Here is a 22,038-nt window from a genome sequence, read left to right as displayed (position 1 = left end):
CAGGGAAGTGATCTTACCCCTGTACTCGGCACTGGTGAGGCCACACCTAGATTACTGGGTTCAGTTTTGGGCCCCTCACTACGAAAAGGACATTGAATTACTCAAGCGTGTCCAGAGAAGGGCAACAAAGCTGGTGGAGAGTCTGGAGCACATGTCGTACGAGGAGCGGCTGAGGGAACTGGGGTTGTTTAGTCTGGAGAAGAGGAGGCTGAGGGGAGACCTCATCGCCCTCTACAACTACCTGAAAGGAGGTTGCAGAGAGCTGGGGATGAGTCTCTTTAACCAAGTAATAAGTGATAGGACAAGAGGGAATGGCCTCAAGTTGTGTCAGGGAAGGTTTAGAGTAGATATTAGGAAGCATTTCTTTACAGAACGGGTTGTTAGGCGTTGGAATGGGCTGCCCAGGGAGGTGGTGGAGTCCCCATCCCTGGAGGTGTTTAAGAGTAGAGTTGACATAGCACTTAGGGATATGGTGTAGTTGGGAACATTCTGTGTTAGGTTAATGGTTGGACTAGATGATCTTCAAGGTCTTTTCCAACCTAGATGATTCTGTGAATAAGCCTATTTTATAATATGCTTATTTTAAAAGGAATAGTCTTGGTCATTTAAGTACTCTTGAAAACTGAGGAGAGTACAAAATGGGTAAAATACACATAATATACTACCTCTTGTATCTGGATTTATCCATGATGTTGCACAATGGATTTTTAATGGACAGCCATTGAAAACCTTTGAAAAGCAAGCACCCATCTGTAGAAGTAAAAACAATTAAAAATATACATATGGAAAATTAAAACGTGACATTTCTAATAGAATTATTTTTACTTAAAATAGTAAGAAAATTTTAAGAGTAGTTTCATTTGCCATGTGGAAAATAACCTTATCCAGACAAGTTGACAAAGGGATTTTTTTTTTTTAAATGATTTTTCCTTTATGCATAAGACCATTCTGAACAAACATACCAGAACTAGCATTTTGGAATTAGCTCTTAAATTAACAGTCTGAGCACAAACTTACTACAAAGATGACAAACCTGAAAAAGGTTCCTGAATCTTCTGACTTTAGAAAAGTCTCAGCAGAGAAACTTTACTCTTGCTGTATTTTACACATTTAAAATAAAACTCTAGGTCATGCAACTATCAAAATCTTAGTCTCAGATTCTCTATTAGTTGTTTTGCATTAATTTATTTTCAAAATTGATTGCTTTCCAAAGGAAAACACCTGGTAGAAGATCCCACTCCCTGTTCAGCATAACCGTAATAAACTCAGTTTGACTATTGTCTTACATAGTATAATATAATTAATCTATTTTCCTGCTAGTGAAGCGCAAACATTTGTAGGCATTTATAAGAATACTTTGTAAATCTGCTTCAAGATGACAGAAAAGCAAAAGCCACGGCTTCCTCCTTTGCCCTCAAACATCAACATAACAATTACCCATCCTACTTTGTTAAGGAACAGAGCTGATCGACAGTATTGTAGATGAAAAGGAATGACACAATAGTAAACAACAATTAGTAAAGTGAAATGTTACCATTTATCAGATTATGGTCAAACATAAGAACCAGTCATAGGTAAGGGTTGCCATCCTGAATATAAGCAGGTATCACATTTACACAAAGCTACAGAATGGCTATATTTTCACTTTATATTAATACTTTGTGAATTATTATCGATCTATAAACTGAATTAACCAAATAGCTCCTGTCTTAACATTTAGACAAACTTTTTTTGTTAACCTGATGCCAAATAAGAAAGTCTGCACACATTTCAGTAACTTCTAAACATAGTTTAGTTTAATAAGAACTTCATCATTAACCCTTTAAAATGAAAAGCAGCAGAAATTAGACCCTTCACATCACTATAATGAAGTCTGAGTTTGTCCATATATACTTATGTGAAGGAAGAATCATATTCATTAAGGTAATCAGCAAAACAATTAAGACCCCATTGGACAAAGACAAGGGGAAGGACTTCAGCACTGCTAGCACCGCTGCAGAAGCGTGAGTACCAAGGCAGGGAGCTGGCTGCTTGCTAGACAATGAGATGATCCTTCTGTAGGCATAAGAACAGAAGCAATAGAAGATATATGTGAGGCAGGAACATAAGAAGATACTGATACAGAGCGACCTCAAGGTACCGACAACTTCAGTGTTGTCAAATTCCTTGGCAGCAAGGAGTCTGAAGGAGGGATGATATAAAGAAAAACAATAAAGGGATTTTTGGGGTGGTTTTATGGAAGCCTCTTCCCAAGTGCGCAGGGCACTGAAAGACACTCAATAGAAAACACACCAGATGACACTTGAAGCACTGATCTCCTAGAATACTGGTGTTTCTGCTGCTGCTGTGTAACCAGCTATGCAACTTCCTTGACCCTTTCCAAGCACTGAAGAGAGATGCTGCACTGAGGAGGGAAGCTGTGCTCACTGCTAAGACCTAGTTGAGCTCTCTAGTGATGTTGGGTAAGAAAGGAGGAGATGGAAATCAGAAGAGACTGATCACTCTCCTCTGGCCATTCTCAGCCCTGATCTCCAGGAAGCCTGCAGAGCCAAGATGCTGCTGCAAATACCTTGGAAGGGTAAATGGAGCTTGAGGGTATCATCTCTAAATACCAAACAAATCTCAAGAATACAGCTGAGAATCAGATAAATCACTAAACTGAGTTGCTACTGGGGAAAAAAACCCATAAACATGAAATAGAAGGTTGAAGCAAGGCTGTTTGATCTGACCACTGCCATAGAGGCATTTAAGTCTTGGGCGAATTTCAGCAAGCAGGATCCCTCACTGGTAGGATCTAACAGGTCTCCCTGTGCTGCAAGCCATCTAAAATAGCAGGGAAAAAACACGCTACCAGACTGGGTTATTAAGAAAGTTGAACAAAATCTCTAGAGTCACAGGCAACTAAGAGTGCCTGGAGTGCTTCCAAATTTCAGTCATCCACTAGTTTAAACTACGCACTCCTAGCCATGCATTTAGTTTAATATTTAGTTTATTGAAACAGGATTCACCTCAATAAATGATGCTAAACATAACAGGAATTCAGAGATCTGGAACAATTCTGCACTTACACATCCTTGTAGCAATTCTCTTTTCTTATCTAAAGATGAGAAACTGATCTGGCTTAGAAATAATGTATCAAAAAGGTTAGTTTAAAAATCAGATGAATTCCCCATTTGGTGCACAGCACAACTACAATGCATGCTCCAGCACATGAGGAGGAGAGTGGTGAGGGCAGTAACAAACTGTCAAGAAGGAAAGACTGGCTCCTCTAATCCCAGTGCTGGCTAAAAGCACACTGACAAGTCCACATAGATATTGCAATGAAATCCTAGTTTGCTTTATGCACAGAGATGTCTGTAACAGTTACATCCAGGCATAAGGCATCTATAAATCCTATCTTCAGAAGTTTTGAAATGTAGAGCTGCAAAGTATAAAAACTTTGAGCTATCTGCAGTTCCTGATAGGTATCAGCTCCTCAGATCAGTAAGTACCTTCAGTACGCTGAAAGAACTTCTGTGACTAAAGTCACAGAACTCTCATCCACTTTTTAACAAAGCAAGCAAACAAAAACCTTCCAAAATTTACTTCAAGAGCACAAAATCAAGGGCGATTTCTGAAATACCATACCTGTGGCTTAACATTTCTAAGAGATACTGGGTTTTGTAATTTTTTTAAAAAATAGTACAAACATTCAAAAAATGTACTCTCTCAGTTTTAGTAAGAAAACATGTCTTGCTTACAACATGTATTTGTATGGCTCAGTAATACTCACGTGTACTTTAGGTGTGGGAGGAAGGCCATTACTAATTGGTTTCTAGAAAATGAAAGTTAAAAAGTATGTTTACACTTACATGCACACATATGCATGAACATACATATTCTCTCTCCACACCACAGCATACAACCAAAATACAAGTCTAAAAAACTTTTTTTATAATACTGTTAAAAGCACTTGTCAAATATTTGCGAATAAATATATTAGGAGAAAATAAAAAGGCAATACTTATATCTATATAAGAAATAGATACAAAACACTTCCTACAGATTTTCTAAGACAATAAATGTTGTATATTTCCACACTACACTAAATAGAAGGCACTAGGCATCTGCTTGGACACTCCGCTGTGCCCAGTGCCACATGTAGTAGATCTGAAAGCCACGGCTGAGCTTTGGCTACAGTCCCATTTTTAAGCATGAGGTTAGGTTAGAGACCTCCCTTCCAACCAACACTTCTATAATTCTGTATGAGTTTGCTAACCACGGGTCTCTAGTGACGACACACCACAAACTACCAGTATAATTTTCTTTCATTTAAACCTCTACTATGATTCCCTAATATCTCCTCACTGAATATCTGCATAGCCTATTGTGCAACATTTTCACATTACAATGATGCCTGAAAGAATGCTACATCCAGCAATACAGAGTTTAAGCAATGCTGCAGCAACTGCTCAATATTACAAGCAGCGTTAAACTATCAATCAACACTAGACCCACTTTCCTGTGTCAGTATCAATTTCTCCTAGCAACAACATGCTTCTGAAGACATGTATTTAACAGGTAACACAGGAAACTTCAAACACACAATTTCAAATGCCAAGTTCAAAGCAGTTCAGGAAGTCATACTTTCCTAAGTATTTCCAGTATTCCTTAAAACAAAACCGCATACAGTATCTGCTCTATTTCCTCTTCACTTCTCTTAAAAAAGTGACATTTACAACCTCATCCTTAGAAGAAGCCCCCAAAGAGTGCAGTTTCATGTTACATTTAATCTGATCTAACTACAGGTGTCCCACTCTCTCCTGTCTCACATTCCCACTTTCGCTTTTGCATCACAGTAATAGTGACCACTCTGGAAGCCATTTGCTGCTTTGATGGAAAAACTCACTTGGAGGAGGAGAAAGGGATGCAGGAATATTCCCTTTCCTCAGCTCATGGCTGGATCAGATTACACGTGGTGTAAAACATTCCCTCCATGACTGCAACTTCCTATCAGTACGTGTAGCTTAAGTCTGACAGTAAAACCAAGCTGCTAAACCCTGAAACCCAGAGCTCCAGAGGCCAGTAGGCAAACAGCTTGCAGATCTGGATGATCAGTCTCCGTATTTCCATCTTTTTTCTCCTGAACAGCAAGAAGTCAGTATGCCTACATCTGGGACAGAAGGACTCATTTGGGAACAGCCCTGATTCAGCTCCTTTTCCAGGGCCAGCCAAATCCTCCAGCAAGCCATCAGGTGGCAGCATATTCCTTAATGTCCTTATTTGCTTAGTCATTGCTCAGTACAACACATTACAGCTCTCTCACAGGATCTCACTCTCATTACTTGTCTCTCAAGTATGTGAATACAAGCAAATAAATCTTGTATATCCATGATTATGTTAGCTTCTAATGAAAATTAAATACCAACTCAAACTTCAGCTGAAGACTGTTAGACAAACTAGCAAAACCATGCTTTGATTCAAAGTAAACAAGATGCCATCCAGCATAATTTCTATACTAAAGAGTGTGCCCGCTCCTTTTCATTGTGCATGTAAAACAGTTGAGAAAACTTTAAAATAAGACCTAGAAGCTTAAATACCTACCAGTATTTCCTTCTTTTCTTTCCTTGAAAAATTAGTGTCTCTAGCTTCGTTCTGCTGATGTGGTGATCCCTCTCTTTCACCATTTAATTGTACAGAAGTGACTCCATTACCTAGAAAGATTTGTATTTAAAAATGTATTCTTCTCCCTTGAACAGTAGTCTAGCCTAAAAAAAATTCTGAAGGGCCAAAATTTCCACTTATGTCAGAAAACGTTCCAATACCCTAATTTATTTTAAAGCATACTTGTTTCTACATGTGCACATAGAACCATCTACAGAGCCACATTCAATCTCAGTCCATGGCTTTTGCTAATTAATATAACAAATCTAATGTGGGCATATAAAGAGATGAAGTCATGGTTATGAGGAAAAAATGTATTTAACATATCTAAAGAAAAACTTGGCTATAGCTAATGCTTCAATTATCAACTCTTTATAAGTAGCCTTAAGACATTTCTTAGCACTGGATGCTTAAGCACTACAAGCCAAATCTGTAACACATCAGCTGCAGTACTAAATATGTAGCAAGGAAGAGCTAGCAAGATATCAATTAAGAGTCAGACATTAAGCTTGCTTAAAACAAGCCAGTCCAGGACAACTCTCAAAGCATCAGACCTTAACAAAAGCATAAAATGAACAGCCTGAGCAAACAGTAAATAAACACAATTACCTGCTATACTACCCAACCCAGGTCATTACATATAAAAGCAAACTTTGAAAGCAAAACTCTATTCTTGACATGTCAAATGACAACAGCAGTTGACACACAGTGCCAGAATCTAAAATCTACATACAGGAAAACTTTTTTATTCCCTATGACAATCCTGATACACTACAGTATAAGTCTGTTTAGAAAAGCAACTGTGTCACCAATGGCATCAGCAGGAATTGTGTCAGTGACATTTTCTAGAAGGTACATTTGACCCTCATAAGAGTTTAAGCATGCTTTCTTCATGCATTTTGGCTTTCAAGCACTTTCTGTAACTTGCCCACCACAGAAAAACTACCATAGTGTGTTCTAATGTGTGCAGAGGTGAGGACGTAGAAATAAAATCACATTAGATTATTTAAGAAATATTTGTATACTTCTTGGTGTCACTCTTATTACCTAAAGCATTAGATTTCTGTGGAGGTAACCGAGGAGGTGGTGGTCTGGGTGGAACATGAGATGCAGATTTTGCTGGACTCTCTGATGTTGGGCATCTCTTGATTGTTGCTTGATTATCATTTTCAGAACAATGAGTTTCTTGGGAGATAAAGATGGATTTAGGCTGAAACACAGAGTAATAATAAAAACATAATTTTAAAAGATTAAAAGTACCCTCCACTCTCAGTACCCTCACTTCTCAGTAAGAAAAAAACAGCACATGCAATATTTGGATCTTGGAATTTTCGTAAGTCAATTGATAAAGAAACATGTTCTGCCATGCAAATTCATTTCAAAAACCAAACTAGAAGGAAATGCATATCAATAAGGAAAACTTTGTTACTGACAAAGGAGAAATTCAAAACCATTATTTGGCATGTGGAAATGTTGCTGTTTATGACTACAGATAACCAAACCAAGACATTTAAGTAGAAACTAGTGAACATTCAATGATAGGGTCAGAACTTTGTGTAGTGAATCCCAAATAGGGAATGCAACCACAAAGGGCAACATTGTTTAGACATTGGCTGCGCTAAATCTGCTTGTAAAATCTTTCTCAGTTATGCAAAGATAGTCTGTGCAGGAGAGTAAGTAATGAAACGTGCAGGTTTTGCCTGGGGAACTAACAATCAGACAAAAAAAAAAGTAAATTGTTTTTTCTTTTTACTCATATTAAGGTAACTTCAGTGGGAAACGATTCACTTACTCTTCAAGTGGCAGCATGCAAAACCTAATCTGATCCAGGCAGGCCTCTGAAGATCACCATTCAGACATCAGAAGTTAGCAAGCAGATAATTTTTAATTAAGAGCTGCCAAATAAAGTATTTGTGGCACAATTTTTTTAACTACCCAATTTATTCCTTCTGAAGTATCAGAAGTGCAATTAGTCAGAAACAGCACTTTCACACTGACAAATACCCTACAGTGCAAGAGTTTGTGCAGATTTGCAATTAAAGGCTACAAATGTATATTTAGGTCAACCCCCTGGATATACCCTTGTCTTAAAACTTGATTCAAGTCTTCAAGTCATGGCTCAAGTGAGAGAACCATCTGTATAGTCATTTAGACTCTTCTGCATTTGTTTATTTATTTAAAGTACCCTTTTATTCTGGGCAACAAAATCCCCCTCACTTACCTTTGGTGGTAAAGGAGGTGGCACTTTAGGTTTCATAGTGGCACTACAAAGAAAAGAAACAGATTGTTATCCAGTGTAGCTCTTTGAACCTCTTATTGCAGTGTTCAAGAGGACACAGGATTTTATAAATGCCATATGAATAAACACCATTACCTTGTCAACAGCACTATTATATCCAAGTAACTTTATCATGAATACTTTCAAACATTTTGTTATTGCTGTGCATACCATAGCTATTATCCAAAAACTCAAGTATCACAGAACCTCCCCAGAGAGCACAAAGTGACATGAACTGATTTGCTGAAGATGCACATACTTGTGCAGAAAAAAAGTAGGGAGATGCAGAGCAGGCCTGGTATTTACTCTGTTGAGAGAAGAAAGATTTAGGGTATCAGTGAGCTTTCCTAAAGGGCTATCTGTAGGTACACAGGGCAAAGGGGAGTTAGAAGAAAACTGATGAATACCATTCCTTGAAAAATTTACCACTGACTTCTTCAGAACAGCCTTACACCTGAAAGCAAAACCCATCTGCAATGGACAGCTAGCCTACTGTCTGGCTTGTTCTGGGTTTTTTTTCTTCCACGAGTTTCTTTTTTCACAGAAATCTTGGGAAAGAGAGCTTTTTAACATGAGAACAATTCAATAGCTTGGCTCAACAGTACAAGATATCAGCAGGAAACAGGAAAGCTGAAGCATGAGGAGCATTCTTCCTCTGATGGTTCTGTGTTTTAAAGAATATGCTGCATTTTTAAAAAAAATTTTAAATTCCTAAATTTATGTTTTTAGAAACTCTTACACTGTCCTGTTTCCCAATATTTTTGAACAGAAAATTGTTTCCATTAAATAAATCAGGAATACAGCTGTGAAAACTTGACATTTGTGCACAATATCTTCCTTGTTTTTAAATTATGTTCCAAAGTTTGGGGAAAAAAAATCAAGTAGTATGATATCTGTTTACTGGTTTACGGATCAACAACTTGTCTGCTTTGCTTCATTCTTTTCAGGAGTTTCTGTCCTGGCATCTTATCAGTTGCTTTTATTTCAGAGAAGTTGGAAGGGGACTTCTGAGAATGGGTTACTCTGTGCTGTGCAATTCAGTGGCTATGGTGTTGGAAATTATCTTCTTTTCATAACATGGGACCAAGCTTATGTCCTCAGTCATGTGTGTCCAAGCTCCATTTGTATTTTCTTTCACATTCTTCCCTGCATCTCAGGCAGCTATCACATATGTTATTGGTCAACCAAACGTAACAAAATAAAATAGCCAACAACTTGACACAAATGTGACAGACTGTCTGTCCTGGTTTCAACAGCAAGGTTTACTGCTGTTTGTCACTGCTGATTGCACAGGGCAGTGCCACGGTAATTTCTGCTTTCCCAGCTTCCATAACCAAGAAGTTTAAGCATCATCAGCTGTGCTGCACAGAAGAGAAAAAGAAATATCAAAACAATCAGAATTATTGAACAAAGAGAGAGAATTTTACATTGTTCTCTGAAGCGTGTGGATTCTCTGCTGTTATGAGTCACCCAGCTTCAGAGTCATGCAGTGGCATCAGTTTGGACTGGATGATGTACAGCTGCTTCATTGTTTTTGTTCTGGATCTGAAGGGAGAAGTGACTGGTGTCACATGTGCTCTTCAACTGCAGCTCCATCTCACAGAATAGAAATCAAACAGAAGCCTTGAATCTTCAGTGGGCTCCAGAGAAAGACATCCAAGACTGAGCTGATGAACCAACATATTGCATCAGAGCTTTGGGCTCAAGCAAATACCAAGAGGAAAGGCACAGATGCAGAATCTGTCTGATCCAAGGTTGAGGCATTCAAGGCTTACCCCTGTGCTTACAGGAAATTGTCAGGCCCTCTTTGTAGGGCAAGAGTACCTAGGATGAAATACAGGAAGAAGCAAAAAACACCAGGGCATTTTTGGAAAAGCACTGGTGACTGTCCTTAGGGTCAGACAAATTGGAACCTCTCCAGAAGCTATCAGAGTCTTTCTTGTTTAACCTGAAAAAGAAAATCCACAGAAACATAACAGCGACAAAAACAGCTAAAGCCAGTGCTGTTTGAAAGTTCTGATGGAGCTTGTGCAAGGAACAAGGATCTCAAAGCACTGGACAAAGAAATCGGCGCAAGCACTTCAAGACAGCAGGGATCCAAGGTTCCAAGCCCTGGAACATTACTGAAGTTGATGATACTGGCTGCAAACAGAGGAAGAAATGGAGGGGGGGAAAAGAAACATTAAGCAAAAATGGACAGAGCACTGTACACAAAAAACATCCAGAGATTAGTATGGATGGAGGAACCAAGCTGAGCTGGTTTGCATCAGTGCAGATATTCAGAGCATCTTCGCTGAAGGCCATCAGAGTGGAGCTGGCAGTTATGGAGCTATAGGGGACCATTACGTCCTGCAGTGCAGGAAGCCCGAGTCATTACCAAGGTCTATCCAGATATGAGCAAAGTGGGTTCTCAGCTTTGCAGGGGAGCAAATCAATGAATAGCATTATCAACCTCTTCCTCTCAAAGACAAGACACAGGAACTTCATATTATCGTATTATCATATTATCGATGAACTGTGTAATCAATCATGCATTTAAACAAACACTTAATAATGAAATATGAAGACTTTCTTAAGGAATTAGCAAGGGAATAAAGCCTGCCGAAAACTGACTAAAAATAGTTTTTCTTCTATAAATATCACTCATGTTGAACAGCAACTATATTTGTGTTTTGAGACGTTCATCGTTAAACAATGCAATTTTAATGTACTTGTCATCCAGCTGACATCAGACACTATCAGTAGCTCTACCCTTCTTGAAGAGGGCTGTCCCACATGCTCAGTACAGTGACAAAAAACACTGCCTTTGTCATAAAAGAACAGCAGTAAGATAACTCAAGAAAAAAAACAGAGATATTTGGTTCTCTGTAAGGGATAGATGCCAACAATAGCTAACAGATGTTTTACAGGTTTCTGGTACGAAGCAGCAGGTTTCAAAATTATCCATTAACAGAAAGTCAACAGAAATTCTGTCTCAATGGCATCTTTCTTTTTGGTCTTTACATCGGATTTATTTGGGAATGTAGAATTCCACATACTGGCTGTGCATTTTAAATTTTTTCATCTCTCACCTGTCAATCAAAAAGAGCCCAAGAATACTTATACCAGTGGAAATTAGTATGAGCATAATTAGTTTAACACATGCCTATTGATACTGCTTTTGCAGTCACATAATCTTGCTCTCTCTGTGGTAAGGGATGCAGCTCTGTTCCAAAATCACACACCCATACAAGCATCCTCCTAACTGAGAATGTGGACAGAACAAACTCAATCATCTAGAGAAGACAGTTAAGTATATATTTTATGTATTTTTAATGAGATTTATTTTAATATACAGTCATCAGTTCTAAAGAAGACACCAGGACCAGGGTCAGATGAATTACTGGCTAAATGTAACTACACCAAGATTTTGTTCATTAGTAGAAGATAAAAGGACCACTGTATCAAGCAAGGAACAAGACTTTTTTACCCCTAATTTATCACAGGTTTATCTGCAAAATAAAAAAGCTTCTGGTGATGTAATCTAGGAACAACATTAAATGCCTATCTTTAAAATTGCTATAGAAGAAAAAGAATCCTGAGCTATTAGAGACAGAACATGATTAAACTTTTAAAAAAATTTTTACCTATTCAAAAAATCAGTTTTTATATATATTGATTTATTTTTACAAGAAGAAAGGACTTACTGTTTAGTGTCATCATCTGCATCATCATCATCTTCTAAATGTGCCACATGTCCCCTAAGAAAATGAACAAGGTACTATTGCTGAGTGAGTTGTACTAAAATTACCTTGGCTACTGTGAAAAATTCTGAGCTCAAGGGCTACTACCTCTTTTACAGAATTTTACTGTCTCTTAGCTTTTTATCATCATTATTATTATTCTTTAAAGCACAGCTGCAATCCAGACAACTAAGCCTTTCCCATATCCTCTCAGCAAGCACAGGGACAAACAAGAACTAGTTGTGACAGACATAAGAAATCAATGCACAAATTACTTTGAAACACACAAGATGGGAAAAAACAAAAAGAATAGAATTACCGCTGATGCAGTTCTTCTTCTACTGATTTTAAGAGACTCCTTCAGCATTAAATAAGAATAAGAACACAGTTTAATTGTGGCACAAAACTTAATTATCAAAAGTCAGGGCAAATGCTCCTATGATTCGATCAGTAAATAATCCAAAGCATGTTATTTCAGCTGACTTTCAGAACATACATCAAACATCCACATACGAATGAACATAGCTGCCTTTTTTTTTAATACACAACACACGTTCATATGCGATTATTTATGTACTGCTATTAAATGCAGTAATCCTTGTTCCTTGTACGGTAAAACAAGGACTGTCTTAACCTGATTCAATTTAGGACAAACCCACACCATCCAAGAAAATCATAATCATAAAAAAAAAAAATCAGACTGACAAGAGGATTAAACTACTATTGGAATAAATTCATTCTTCCCTAGTTAATTTGTGTAACATTCTGAACGTCTTCATTTTTGTGTCCTTTGTCTGAAAACAGACAGGGACAAATAGCAGGCAAAACACAGGAATGAGTGACAAAAAGATTTTGGAGAATATCAGTATTTGTATTTTTTCCAACTAAAAGATTGCCTAAAAATATCATGTTCTATGCTTAGATTTTGTGCATTTTTAAAACATGATTTAATTTAGCAAAGCAAAGCTAGGCATCCTAATTCTGACATGCATAAATGTAATTAAGAAATTGGGTGAAAGGGAATAATTACATGGAAAACTTTCATATGATTAGTACAACAAAATTATTAAGTGTATGAACATGAAGTCAAAAGACTTTGCTGAGACAGGTAAATTTTATTTTTTTAAAGCATCTATAATTGAGTGTTCCTAGTGCCCTACAACATGAAGAAGGGCATAAAGCAATGTCAAAGAGCAGCACTGGTAGTTCCTAGATGGGGTAAAATTGTGCTCTATGGGACCTATCATGCAGAACTATTTTGTTAACAAGCAGGCCAAGATAACTGCTCTTAAAAGGAAGCTTACAGCCCCATAGACACTATATGGTCAACACAGCCTCAAATACTGAAAAGTGCTGTAATTCTATATCATTGGAATTACTATTATTTTAGAAATAAATAGTGATTTTGGAACTGTAATTGATACAAACAAGCTCGACATTTTACTACATCTGTTTCAGCTAATGTGTTTAACACACAGTTGTGATTTTTATACTAAAACAGTCTTGAATGAATTAAAAGAAAATGCTATTGCTTACTCACTTATTTGCACCCAAGAAGTAACCACACTGAGGACCATGACCATATTCTAGTTGTAGATCCTACAAATAGATAAAACAGAACCAATCTTTAACACTAGCAGGTGAGCATCAAACACATGCCCTGTGTCATGCTGCTGTTATCAAGTGGTTTTTGCCACACTTGAGCTACCAAACAAGCTCATTCCTCTGGCCTTCCTGGCCCCTAACACCACTCTCAGGGCCACTGCACCCAAAAATCTCCTGTCTGCCAGTTTGCTGCATCTCTAATTCCTTTTAAAACTCTGACCATAGCCCCCTCCCTGGACACACAGATCCTTTGCTCAAATAAAGTTGGCTGCAGAAAAGGAAACAAGACAACAACAAAAATATTAAGTAAAAAAAACCCCCACAAAACAACAAAAAAACCTCCACCAAACAACAACTTGTGATCTACCAGTCCCCGCAGAAAAACCAGCCATTCCTCAGTGGCACACTGTAATATTCATTTCAGATGGGGAGTAGTTCTGGCAGAGAGTCTGAAAAGCCTTTAGCACATGGGGACATTAAATAAATAAGCAGAGAGGACAGTGAAAGTGCTTTTATAGATCTGGTTATAGCAATATGTATTTTAACGATAACTATATATGTTCTCATGTATATTTTAATATCACCTTTTGTATCAAAAAGAAAAATACAGTACCAACAGCAAAGTCAAGCACTCAAGCAAGCATGGAGCAAGGGCTACTTAAAAAAACTGGCAATAGGCCTCCAACACTATTATTCAATAGACACCATATGGCATATGAATTTAATGCATTAATGGGAATACAGGGACCATACTGAAGTACCATCAAATCTGCATCTACCAGGAGGATAATGCTATAATTGCAGGGTATTTTTTTTATTTTAGGTGAATCACAACAGGAAAAATCTGAGCATAAATTTGCTCCCACATTACCAAGTGTATTCGCCAGGACAAATAAGGTATCAATCACCTAAGTTAGTGATAAATGGAGCTATGTTGCTCCTTTCCAGGAAACATTTTAAAGGTTTCCCAACATCTTCTGTCAAACAGGCCTCTTTCAGCTACAACCCCTATCAAAAGCATGCCATCCTTCAGAAAGATGCCCAGCTATCCAAGCTATGAGAGCAATAAACTTGGATTAGACAAGTCATGTGGCTGATCTCAAAATGGCATTTTTAAAAATCAGAGGAACGGTCTCACTAGATTTGCCAGTGCTCCAAGCCAATGAAGCAGAAGCCACTGCAGCTTTCAATTCCAGTCTGAAGGGGGCAATCACTTTAATACAAAGCTATGTATATTGTTTTCTGCTCAGTGAGGAGGTCCAGGTGGTTTACTGCACCCTCAATTCTGCTCTGTAAAGCCAAGTAGTAGTTTCCACATGGGTGTTTCTACCACAGCTACCAGCAGCATCTGATTGCTTCGGTGACTTTCCATATTCTTCCAAGAGAAGCGCGATATTATGGAAAAACCAGTATATAACTGACAATTACTTGATGTAAAAGAATGCACAGATCAGAGGGTCAAATAAAAATTGCAAAGGCAATCCTGATGTTGGAATTTCCTGAAACGTGGAAAGACTGACTTTTCAATCTTCGTAACAACTTTATTACACGTCTTTTTTCCAGAATGAGACAAAACCCCGAAACCACCAAACCACATCCACTTCTATGGAGCTGACTCACAAGGGCCACCCAATGTTGCCCCTAGACATCTGTCAGCAGACCTAGAAAGTTAGGTGACAGGAAAGAAGGGCTCACAAGTGGCTGTGCTGGTGGGGAGGAAGGCTCACTCCTCTCCAGGAACATGTCCCAGGCTCTGCAAGGCAGCAGGTGGAAAGAGTCAGGCCTCAGTCACAGGTATCTTTGACCCCTCCTGCTGCCTTATCTTCCTTCTTCACAGTTTCAGCCTTCTCCTATGCCCCAATCTTGACTCCTCCTGCTCCTTGTTCCAAACAAGCTCAGCAAGTCTCCTTCCCTCAAGAAGGGCCATCCTAGGCCCTCCACAATTTCAGTCTCTTTATTACTCCCAACATCTGTCTCCTTATCCAGGCAATTCCTTTCTGCTGGTCCTCAACACCAATTGATGTACTCCAATCCACCACACAGAAAAACAGATTTAACTTTCTTTGCTGTGAGTACTTATATTACTTCTATGCAATCTCCAAAACTTCCACATGTAAGCATAGGTATTTTGATGATTCAGGCTCTAGAGCAGAAAGTAACAAGAACAGAAACATAAGATGTCACCAGACACACAAACAAGGAGGTTAAACAGGTTGTGCAAGTCTATGTAAGAGGAAGACAGAATAAAGACTGGGAGGTTGTTGAAAAAAATAACCCTAGGTCAGTATCATGAAATCTGAGATTTTCACCTTGAAGTGACAAGCATTTTGTCTACATGTTGCAAAAACACATTAATCAAAAATGGGAAACAAAGATCTTATGCTGGGCAGAGCCAGAACATCTATCCATTTTAATTTACACACTGTGCAATATATATATTGTACAGCAATGACAGGAAAATTAATAAGAGAAAATAAGCAAATCCCCATAAAACAAAGAGCCGCCATCTGCTACCAGACTTTTTAACCCTTACTAGAATTTTCTTTATGAAAAATGACATCTGCCAGAATTACTTATGTTTAAATGCTTTAAAAGGACAAAAGGTTTTTTTTGATTCAATTTACTATTGTGCTGCCTATTAGCATTTTTTGACTAGGATTCTAATTGGATATATTTTTTGCCTTAACTGGCTTGTTAGTGTTCTTCTAAGCCCTTTAAATAGTGCTGGTTTTCACTCTAAATGTGAAGCAATCTATTGTTAGTGAAATTCCTTCTTTTGGATTCTTGATAGATAAATACTGAGTTAGAGAGCTCTTAAGAAGTGTAACACATTTTTCCTTTACCTTCTATTCCAAATATATCCAGAAGTTATAATTTTATAAATCTTCTAGCTACATATTTGATATAAGAACATCAGTAAATGCTGCACGTATCCTGAAAAGCCTCCAGTGAGCTGTTCTACTTTAAAAAAAACTAATTATACTGGTTGTTCTGATAAAGTCAAACATAAAGGTATTTTTCAACAAAACAGAAATCTTATCAGTTATGGATTCCCCCTGGGAAGAATAGATTAGCATTAATTACTAAATGATGCAACAACCAGCTTAATAAAAGTTGTTACTTCTCCTACTTCCCTAAAGTAACCCAACAACTTTATGAATCTACATTAATATTTTTATTTAACATACATACAATGCTGATTAATTAAAATTCTTTTTACATCAGAGAACATTCACACAGAATAAATCTGACTAGACAGACATTTTCCAAGAGAATCTCGATTATCTACAGGCCAGTAGGAATGAGAAGAGGTCAATAATCTTGCCATTAAATCAAAGATGTAACCCCAGATTATTCTGCATTCAGCCTCAGGTTACTCATTCCTGAACCAACACAACTGTACAAGACAGAATGTTATTTGCTAGCAATGACCACTTTGGAAAAGAGGTAATACAGGGAATAATTACCAGTTCTTCTCAGCAACCTGGGTAATAATAAATGACGAAGTCATATAGAAAGGCAAATCTCACCATCAGATAAATCACGTGTGCAAAGTAATCAATGACTAAAAACAGTATAAAGATTTCCTCAAAAGCAAAGACAAATTTGGTGGTAAGGCTATGCTATGAAACAAATTCCCCAGGAATGATCAAATCTACAGTACCTTCTGCAGTTTAAATTTCAAAAACTGCTATTTATTTTCTGCAGAATTTCACGATGAATTAATTGTTATTGTAACTTTGACAGTCTTATGTTCCTAATTTGTTCTGCAGGGCTGAGCTGTACTGGAAATATATTTTTATCAGCCCTTCAAAAACCAAAACTGAATGTGTACAGTGAACCAGCAGTTCACCGTTACTTCCTACATTTGCCGTTCCTGAAATCTAGTGAGAAACAAGACCATTTGAAGTGACAAAATTAAGACTTTAAATCCACAAAGTGATGGGGAATAAACTCTGAATTTGAAAGAATACAAGCCACCTTTGGACTACTAATATATCAAACAAGGGGGCACATACACATGTCTTAGTAAAATGCTTAAGCAATTCCTATCACATTGCTTCATAAAAGGGGATATTAATTTTTAAAAGAGCCCAATAATACCTAATGCATATGCTATACTGCTAATGCCTTTATTTCATTAAAAAGTGCATTAACTTCTTTGGCTAGCTTAACACATCAGAAATAGCAAGTTATATGCGTATTTTTTTAAACATGCTAAATATAATTATTCCCTGGTGAATGACTGAGCATTACTGCTATACTATCACTGTTCACCTCTTCCTTTGTATTTCAGTTCTCTATGCACTCTATGCACCTATGAATGTCCACTTGGCACAAACAGCACTATTTCATACTCATATAATAGAACATCACTACCGTAACTAGTTACAGTAAGGCCTCAATGCAACAGCCAATTAATTGTACACAGCATTTTTAAACTGCCTCCTAGCAATAATATTGAACATCTCATTTTTTCAATTACGTTTGCCAAGGCAGAAAATACTCAAAACATACAGGGAAGAAAAAGAGAGCAAAAAACCACATCCCAAACCCTTAGGCACTTTCCCCCAATTTCCAGTTACTTTCTGCTGATCAGAAGGACCATGCATCATTTCATTATCTAAAGCTGAACAAGGTATGAAGACTCTCTCTAAAATTCGGTGTTGATAGCTAACGTAACTCTAAAAACACATTGCAACTAAGTAGGATAGGAATCTTCATGGTTGTAACAAAGGCAAAGCACATGTATGCATGTGTAGTGGAGAAAATTTACTTAAACCAAAGAAAAAGGCTCTAGGCAAAGTTTTCTGTTATCTATGTCAATCTTTTTAATGCAATCTTCTCCTAATATTTTAGTTTTTCTGCCACAAATAATTAACACAGAACAGCTATGCTGAAACACTGCATTCCTAAAATTGTTACCAAAAACTAGTACAAATTATTAAACCCAGAATATATTTATAAACCAAAACGCAATCATGACCAAATTATTTAAATAGGACCAAATGTGTAATGCATCTGGCAAATACAACAGTGCAGACTACACGGTAACTGCGAACCTCTTACTGAATTCTTTGCTAATGAAGTCTAAAATGAATGCTAAGTTTGTAACAACTGAAAACAAATGTAGGTTGGAACCTGACATACCAAAGTTCTGTTCAACTCCTCCGTCACCTTCTAAAAGGGTAGAATTCAACACTTCACTCTGTGTTAAATACTCCAGGCTAAATTCAATACCGTCCAATGCAGAAACATTTAATTTTTTCCCCAACACAAAGAAAAAAAAACCCACTAGCTATACTGTTACAGATCAGCTAGTATGATGCAGACTAGGACCAGGTGGAATGCATCCAAGGTGCTGAGGTAGCTGGCCAACATCATTATGAGACCACTATCATCTAACAAAAAAAAAAAAAGAGTGGGCTGCTAGTCAGAGGAACCCCAACAAGCTGGAGGAGTAGGCAACAAAACTCCATGAGGTTTAACATAGCCAAGTGAAAAGTCCTGCAGTTAGGACAGACCAGCCACATAAACAAGAGGAGGCTGAAGACAAGCTGGTTGGGGGCAGGAAGGGCAACTCTGCAGAAAAAGATTTAGAGGTCCCAGCAGAAAAGGAGGAGACTACACATCAGCAGCATGCACTTGTGGTACAGGTGGCCAACCACAGTGAAGCCCAAGGCAGGTTACCCCCTCTATTTGGCACCTGGAAGGCCACATCTGCATGTGATGTCCAGTTCTGGGCTTCCCAGGACAAAGAGGTTGACAGATTAGAGGGTAGTCAGCAGAAGGCCACAAAGATTTTTCAAGTGATGAAGCAAATGTCACAAACAGAACTTTTGTAGCCTGGAGAAAGTAATTGCTGTCTTCAGCTATCCCACAGGGTAGGATATATACATAGAAATATACAGATATCTCTATAACAGAGAAGACAGAGCTGGACTCTTCTCAAGATGCACAGTGAAAGGACAAGAGGCAACACACACAAATGCCAGCAATGCAAACTTCAGCCATAAGAAACCAACTCCTCGCCATGGGAGCAGTGCAGCCCTGGGACAGGGCCTAGAAGCCAAACTTCAACTGGACAAGACCAAAGTTATCTCTAGATCTAGCTTGGAAGCTGCCACTGTTTTAAGCAGGAGGAGGCTAGAGATCTCCAGGGGTTCCCTTCCCACCTCATTTTTTTCTGGTGATTCTCTGATGGTATTTATAACTTAACAAGGTATGCAGCTCAGTACCATATATGAACTGGAATTATTTTTCAGCTCACTATGAAAGGGAAGAAAGATCTTTTGCCACAATATTTCATTGCACATCAGGGCAACTTAAGTGAAATATTTTTATTTGCTCAAAAAGAACTTTTGTTTTGAATCTGAACAACAGTAAGCTCTGTTTCTCAGAAATGGGGCTTCTTGGACCAGAAGCCAAATTCTCATACAGAACCCACCACTCATAAGTACAACACATCACCTCTGAGAGGTGGATGCAGTTGCACATACAGCAACAACTCTGCAGAAGCTGGATTTAACAGCCCTTACTCCTGGCTTCTCTCTACCCCATGCACCTCCCTCCACTACACTGACACAGCCATTTGCTATGCCACACAGGGAACCCAAATGGGGAGCTGATTTGGTGGAAAAAATAACCTGAAAGAATCTGTACGTTTTTCCTCAAGATGTTATATACTTGAGACTACTGCTGAACATATGCTTAATTATAGCAAAAACATTTAGACTGACAGAAATTTGGTCCTACTATGCCAACTCATGTAGATTCCTGAGACTGTCATTGTGGTGGCTGCTGCAATACAAGATGAACAGTTGTACATTTATAGCTAGACATTGGATTTTCAGGTGCTTCTCCCAGGATCAATAGCACAAAACTTAAAAATTGTTCTAGAATAAAAGTGTACATATTTTTAGAGAAGATTACTTTGATTTAAACCATATTTGAGTCTGTATTCAAAAAACTGTACACAGAAAGACAGCCAAAAATATGGGAGAAGCATTTGTTTGATGTCTACCCTGTAAAGGCTAATGCGCAGATAAGACTTTTTTTTTTTTTAATAGAGTCCAGCATACCTCTGCTGCTCCTGAGGCAAAGGAGATTGCCAGAAAACAGCTGCCAAAACACAGTGCAATGACCAGAATAAAAACATGAGGAACTCAAAATGACAGGAAGGAGCATGTACAAGATCTCAAACAATGGAAGATACCAAAGTAAGTTCCCAAGAAACTTGTTGGCTAGTCGCAGAAAAAGTAAAAAAGATCTATCCTGAAAAAACAAAGAGCCTTGTACCTAGAGCAAAATATTCTGTTATTTAATTAGATATGAATCAAAGGGGTATATTTGTAAAAGAGCAGAGAGAAGTACTATCTTCTTGTCTGTTTGACATTTGCATGAAGGGATACTACGGTTTGGACACAGAGTTTTCTTTGCAAACAAGACCTGTACTGAATTTCTCCATTTTTCTTGCAGATCCAGGTAGCTATTTCAGGACCAGAGGTGGAAAGAGGTGGAAAAGGAAAAAGAGAGGAATTGTTTTTAAGGGTAAGCACATTGTAGGTGTCAAATTTTTAAAAGGTAACATGCATGGTGACTGCATAAGCTGCCATATGATCCATTCAGCTGTGAAAATGCTAGGTGATAGGTAAAAATACTCACTCCCCAAATTTGCTTTCAGCCTCAACTGTATATCTTTTATGACTCATGCTGCCCAAAATATGCCTCAATTTATCTTTTTTTTTTTTTTTGTAGGATCTTACAAGATGCATAGCTCTGCAAAAGAGTTGCTGCTCGTAAGGTATTTTATAAAACCAGTAGAACACCATGGGAAAGAGCCCAACAGTAGTAAGTGATATACTATGCTTGTGAAAAAGTATAATCTTTTCCTCTTGATGACATTTGAAAAATCCATGTATCACTTCTCACTGAACATATCTGAAGCCAATACTGTCAGAGCAGGAGGGGGGAAGGAGAAAGACAGAAAGTCTGATTAGTATATCCTGGTCCACAACAGAAGTGTGAACCAACTAATAAATATTTCTTCTAATTTCCAGAAGGATTAGGTCTTACTGCAAAAATCTCACAAACGGGTGAAGCATTACCACCAAATCAGAATTCTCCTCTGATTTCACACACAATGAGCATGGGAGGTTGTGAAGAAAGCAGTGAACCACAGAAAGTACTGTTCATTAACTTTAAAAACCCCCTCACAATTGTGACAATAGTACTTTATAAGCTTTATCATAGTAACTGTTTTTGAGGAGTGTACTGAACAGCACAGCTCAAAAGAAGGATGGGAAAGGACAGTCCAGTTAGGAAACACATTCTCATTCATCTCTTAGACCCACAGATACTAGGCTAGCAAGATATGTGACAACACTGAAAGTAACCTGAAAAGGACAGATTTTAAAAAGTGATAAAATGAAAAGGGGAAACCAAAAGCAAAGCAAACCAAACCAAACTGAAAAACACATTTCCAAAACCAGAGCGATTGCACAGGATGGAAGTGGTCCCACTGCATACAGAGAAATCTAAGCTACTGATCTCAAAACAATTTGTGAAATATTTTTATAATCAAGCAATACAGGAAATTCCTTCCAAGAATGGGATAGACAGTCTAAGCTCTCAGTAAATATGGTACTGGCAGGTTCATGTCACACCAATCCAACTGATGCCAAAACAAACAAAAAAGCCAAACAAACAAACAAAATCACATAAAAAAACCAAAGACATTCCCAAACACCCCAGTTTTCCATTTTCCTCTCAGTGCACTTGTATTAAAGA

The 22,038-nt window shown here is 37.9% G+C and overlaps 1 protein-coding gene across 14 annotated transcripts in view; it reads right to left on the bottom strand.

The window, feature by feature from the left end:
* The window catches only part of MAP4K3 (mitogen-activated protein kinase kinase kinase kinase 3), an 82,162-nt gene that overhangs the window by 22,001 nt on the left and 38,123 nt on the right, over positions 1–22,038 (bottom strand). For 12 of the 14 annotated variants that reach the window (XR_012628325.1, XR_012628324.1, XR_012628323.1 and 9 more), the window contains 8 exons: positions 13,184–13,242; positions 11,963–12,001; positions 11,608–11,661; positions 7,865–7,907; positions 6,691–6,853; positions 5,584–5,693; positions 3,773–3,814; positions 666–750 (listed from right to left, as the gene is read on the bottom strand). Coding sequence is in view for 11 of the 14 variants with exons in the window: in XM_074864200.1 (XP_074720301.1) it covers positions 666–750; positions 3,773–3,814; positions 5,584–5,693; positions 6,691–6,853; positions 7,865–7,907; positions 11,608–11,661; positions 11,963–12,001; positions 13,184–13,242 (595 nt within the window). In the remaining 3 variants the exon portion in view is untranslated. The remainder of the gene's footprint in view (positions 1–665; positions 751–3,772; positions 3,815–5,583; positions 5,694–6,690; positions 6,854–7,864; positions 7,908–11,607; positions 11,662–11,962; positions 12,002–13,183; positions 13,243–22,038) is intronic. The other 2 variants (XM_074864195.1, XM_074864199.1) reach the window with 1 other exon arrangement.

The sequence above is a fragment of the Strix uralensis genome, chromosome 3 (assembly GCF_047716275.1).
Source record: "Strix uralensis isolate ZFMK-TIS-50842 chromosome 3, bStrUra1, whole genome shotgun sequence".
NCBI classification, from domain to species: Eukaryota; Metazoa; Chordata; class Aves; order Strigiformes; family Strigidae; genus Strix; species Strix uralensis.
Note: the sequence above shows the minus strand (reverse complement) of the source record. Positions and strands in the feature narration are given on the sequence as shown.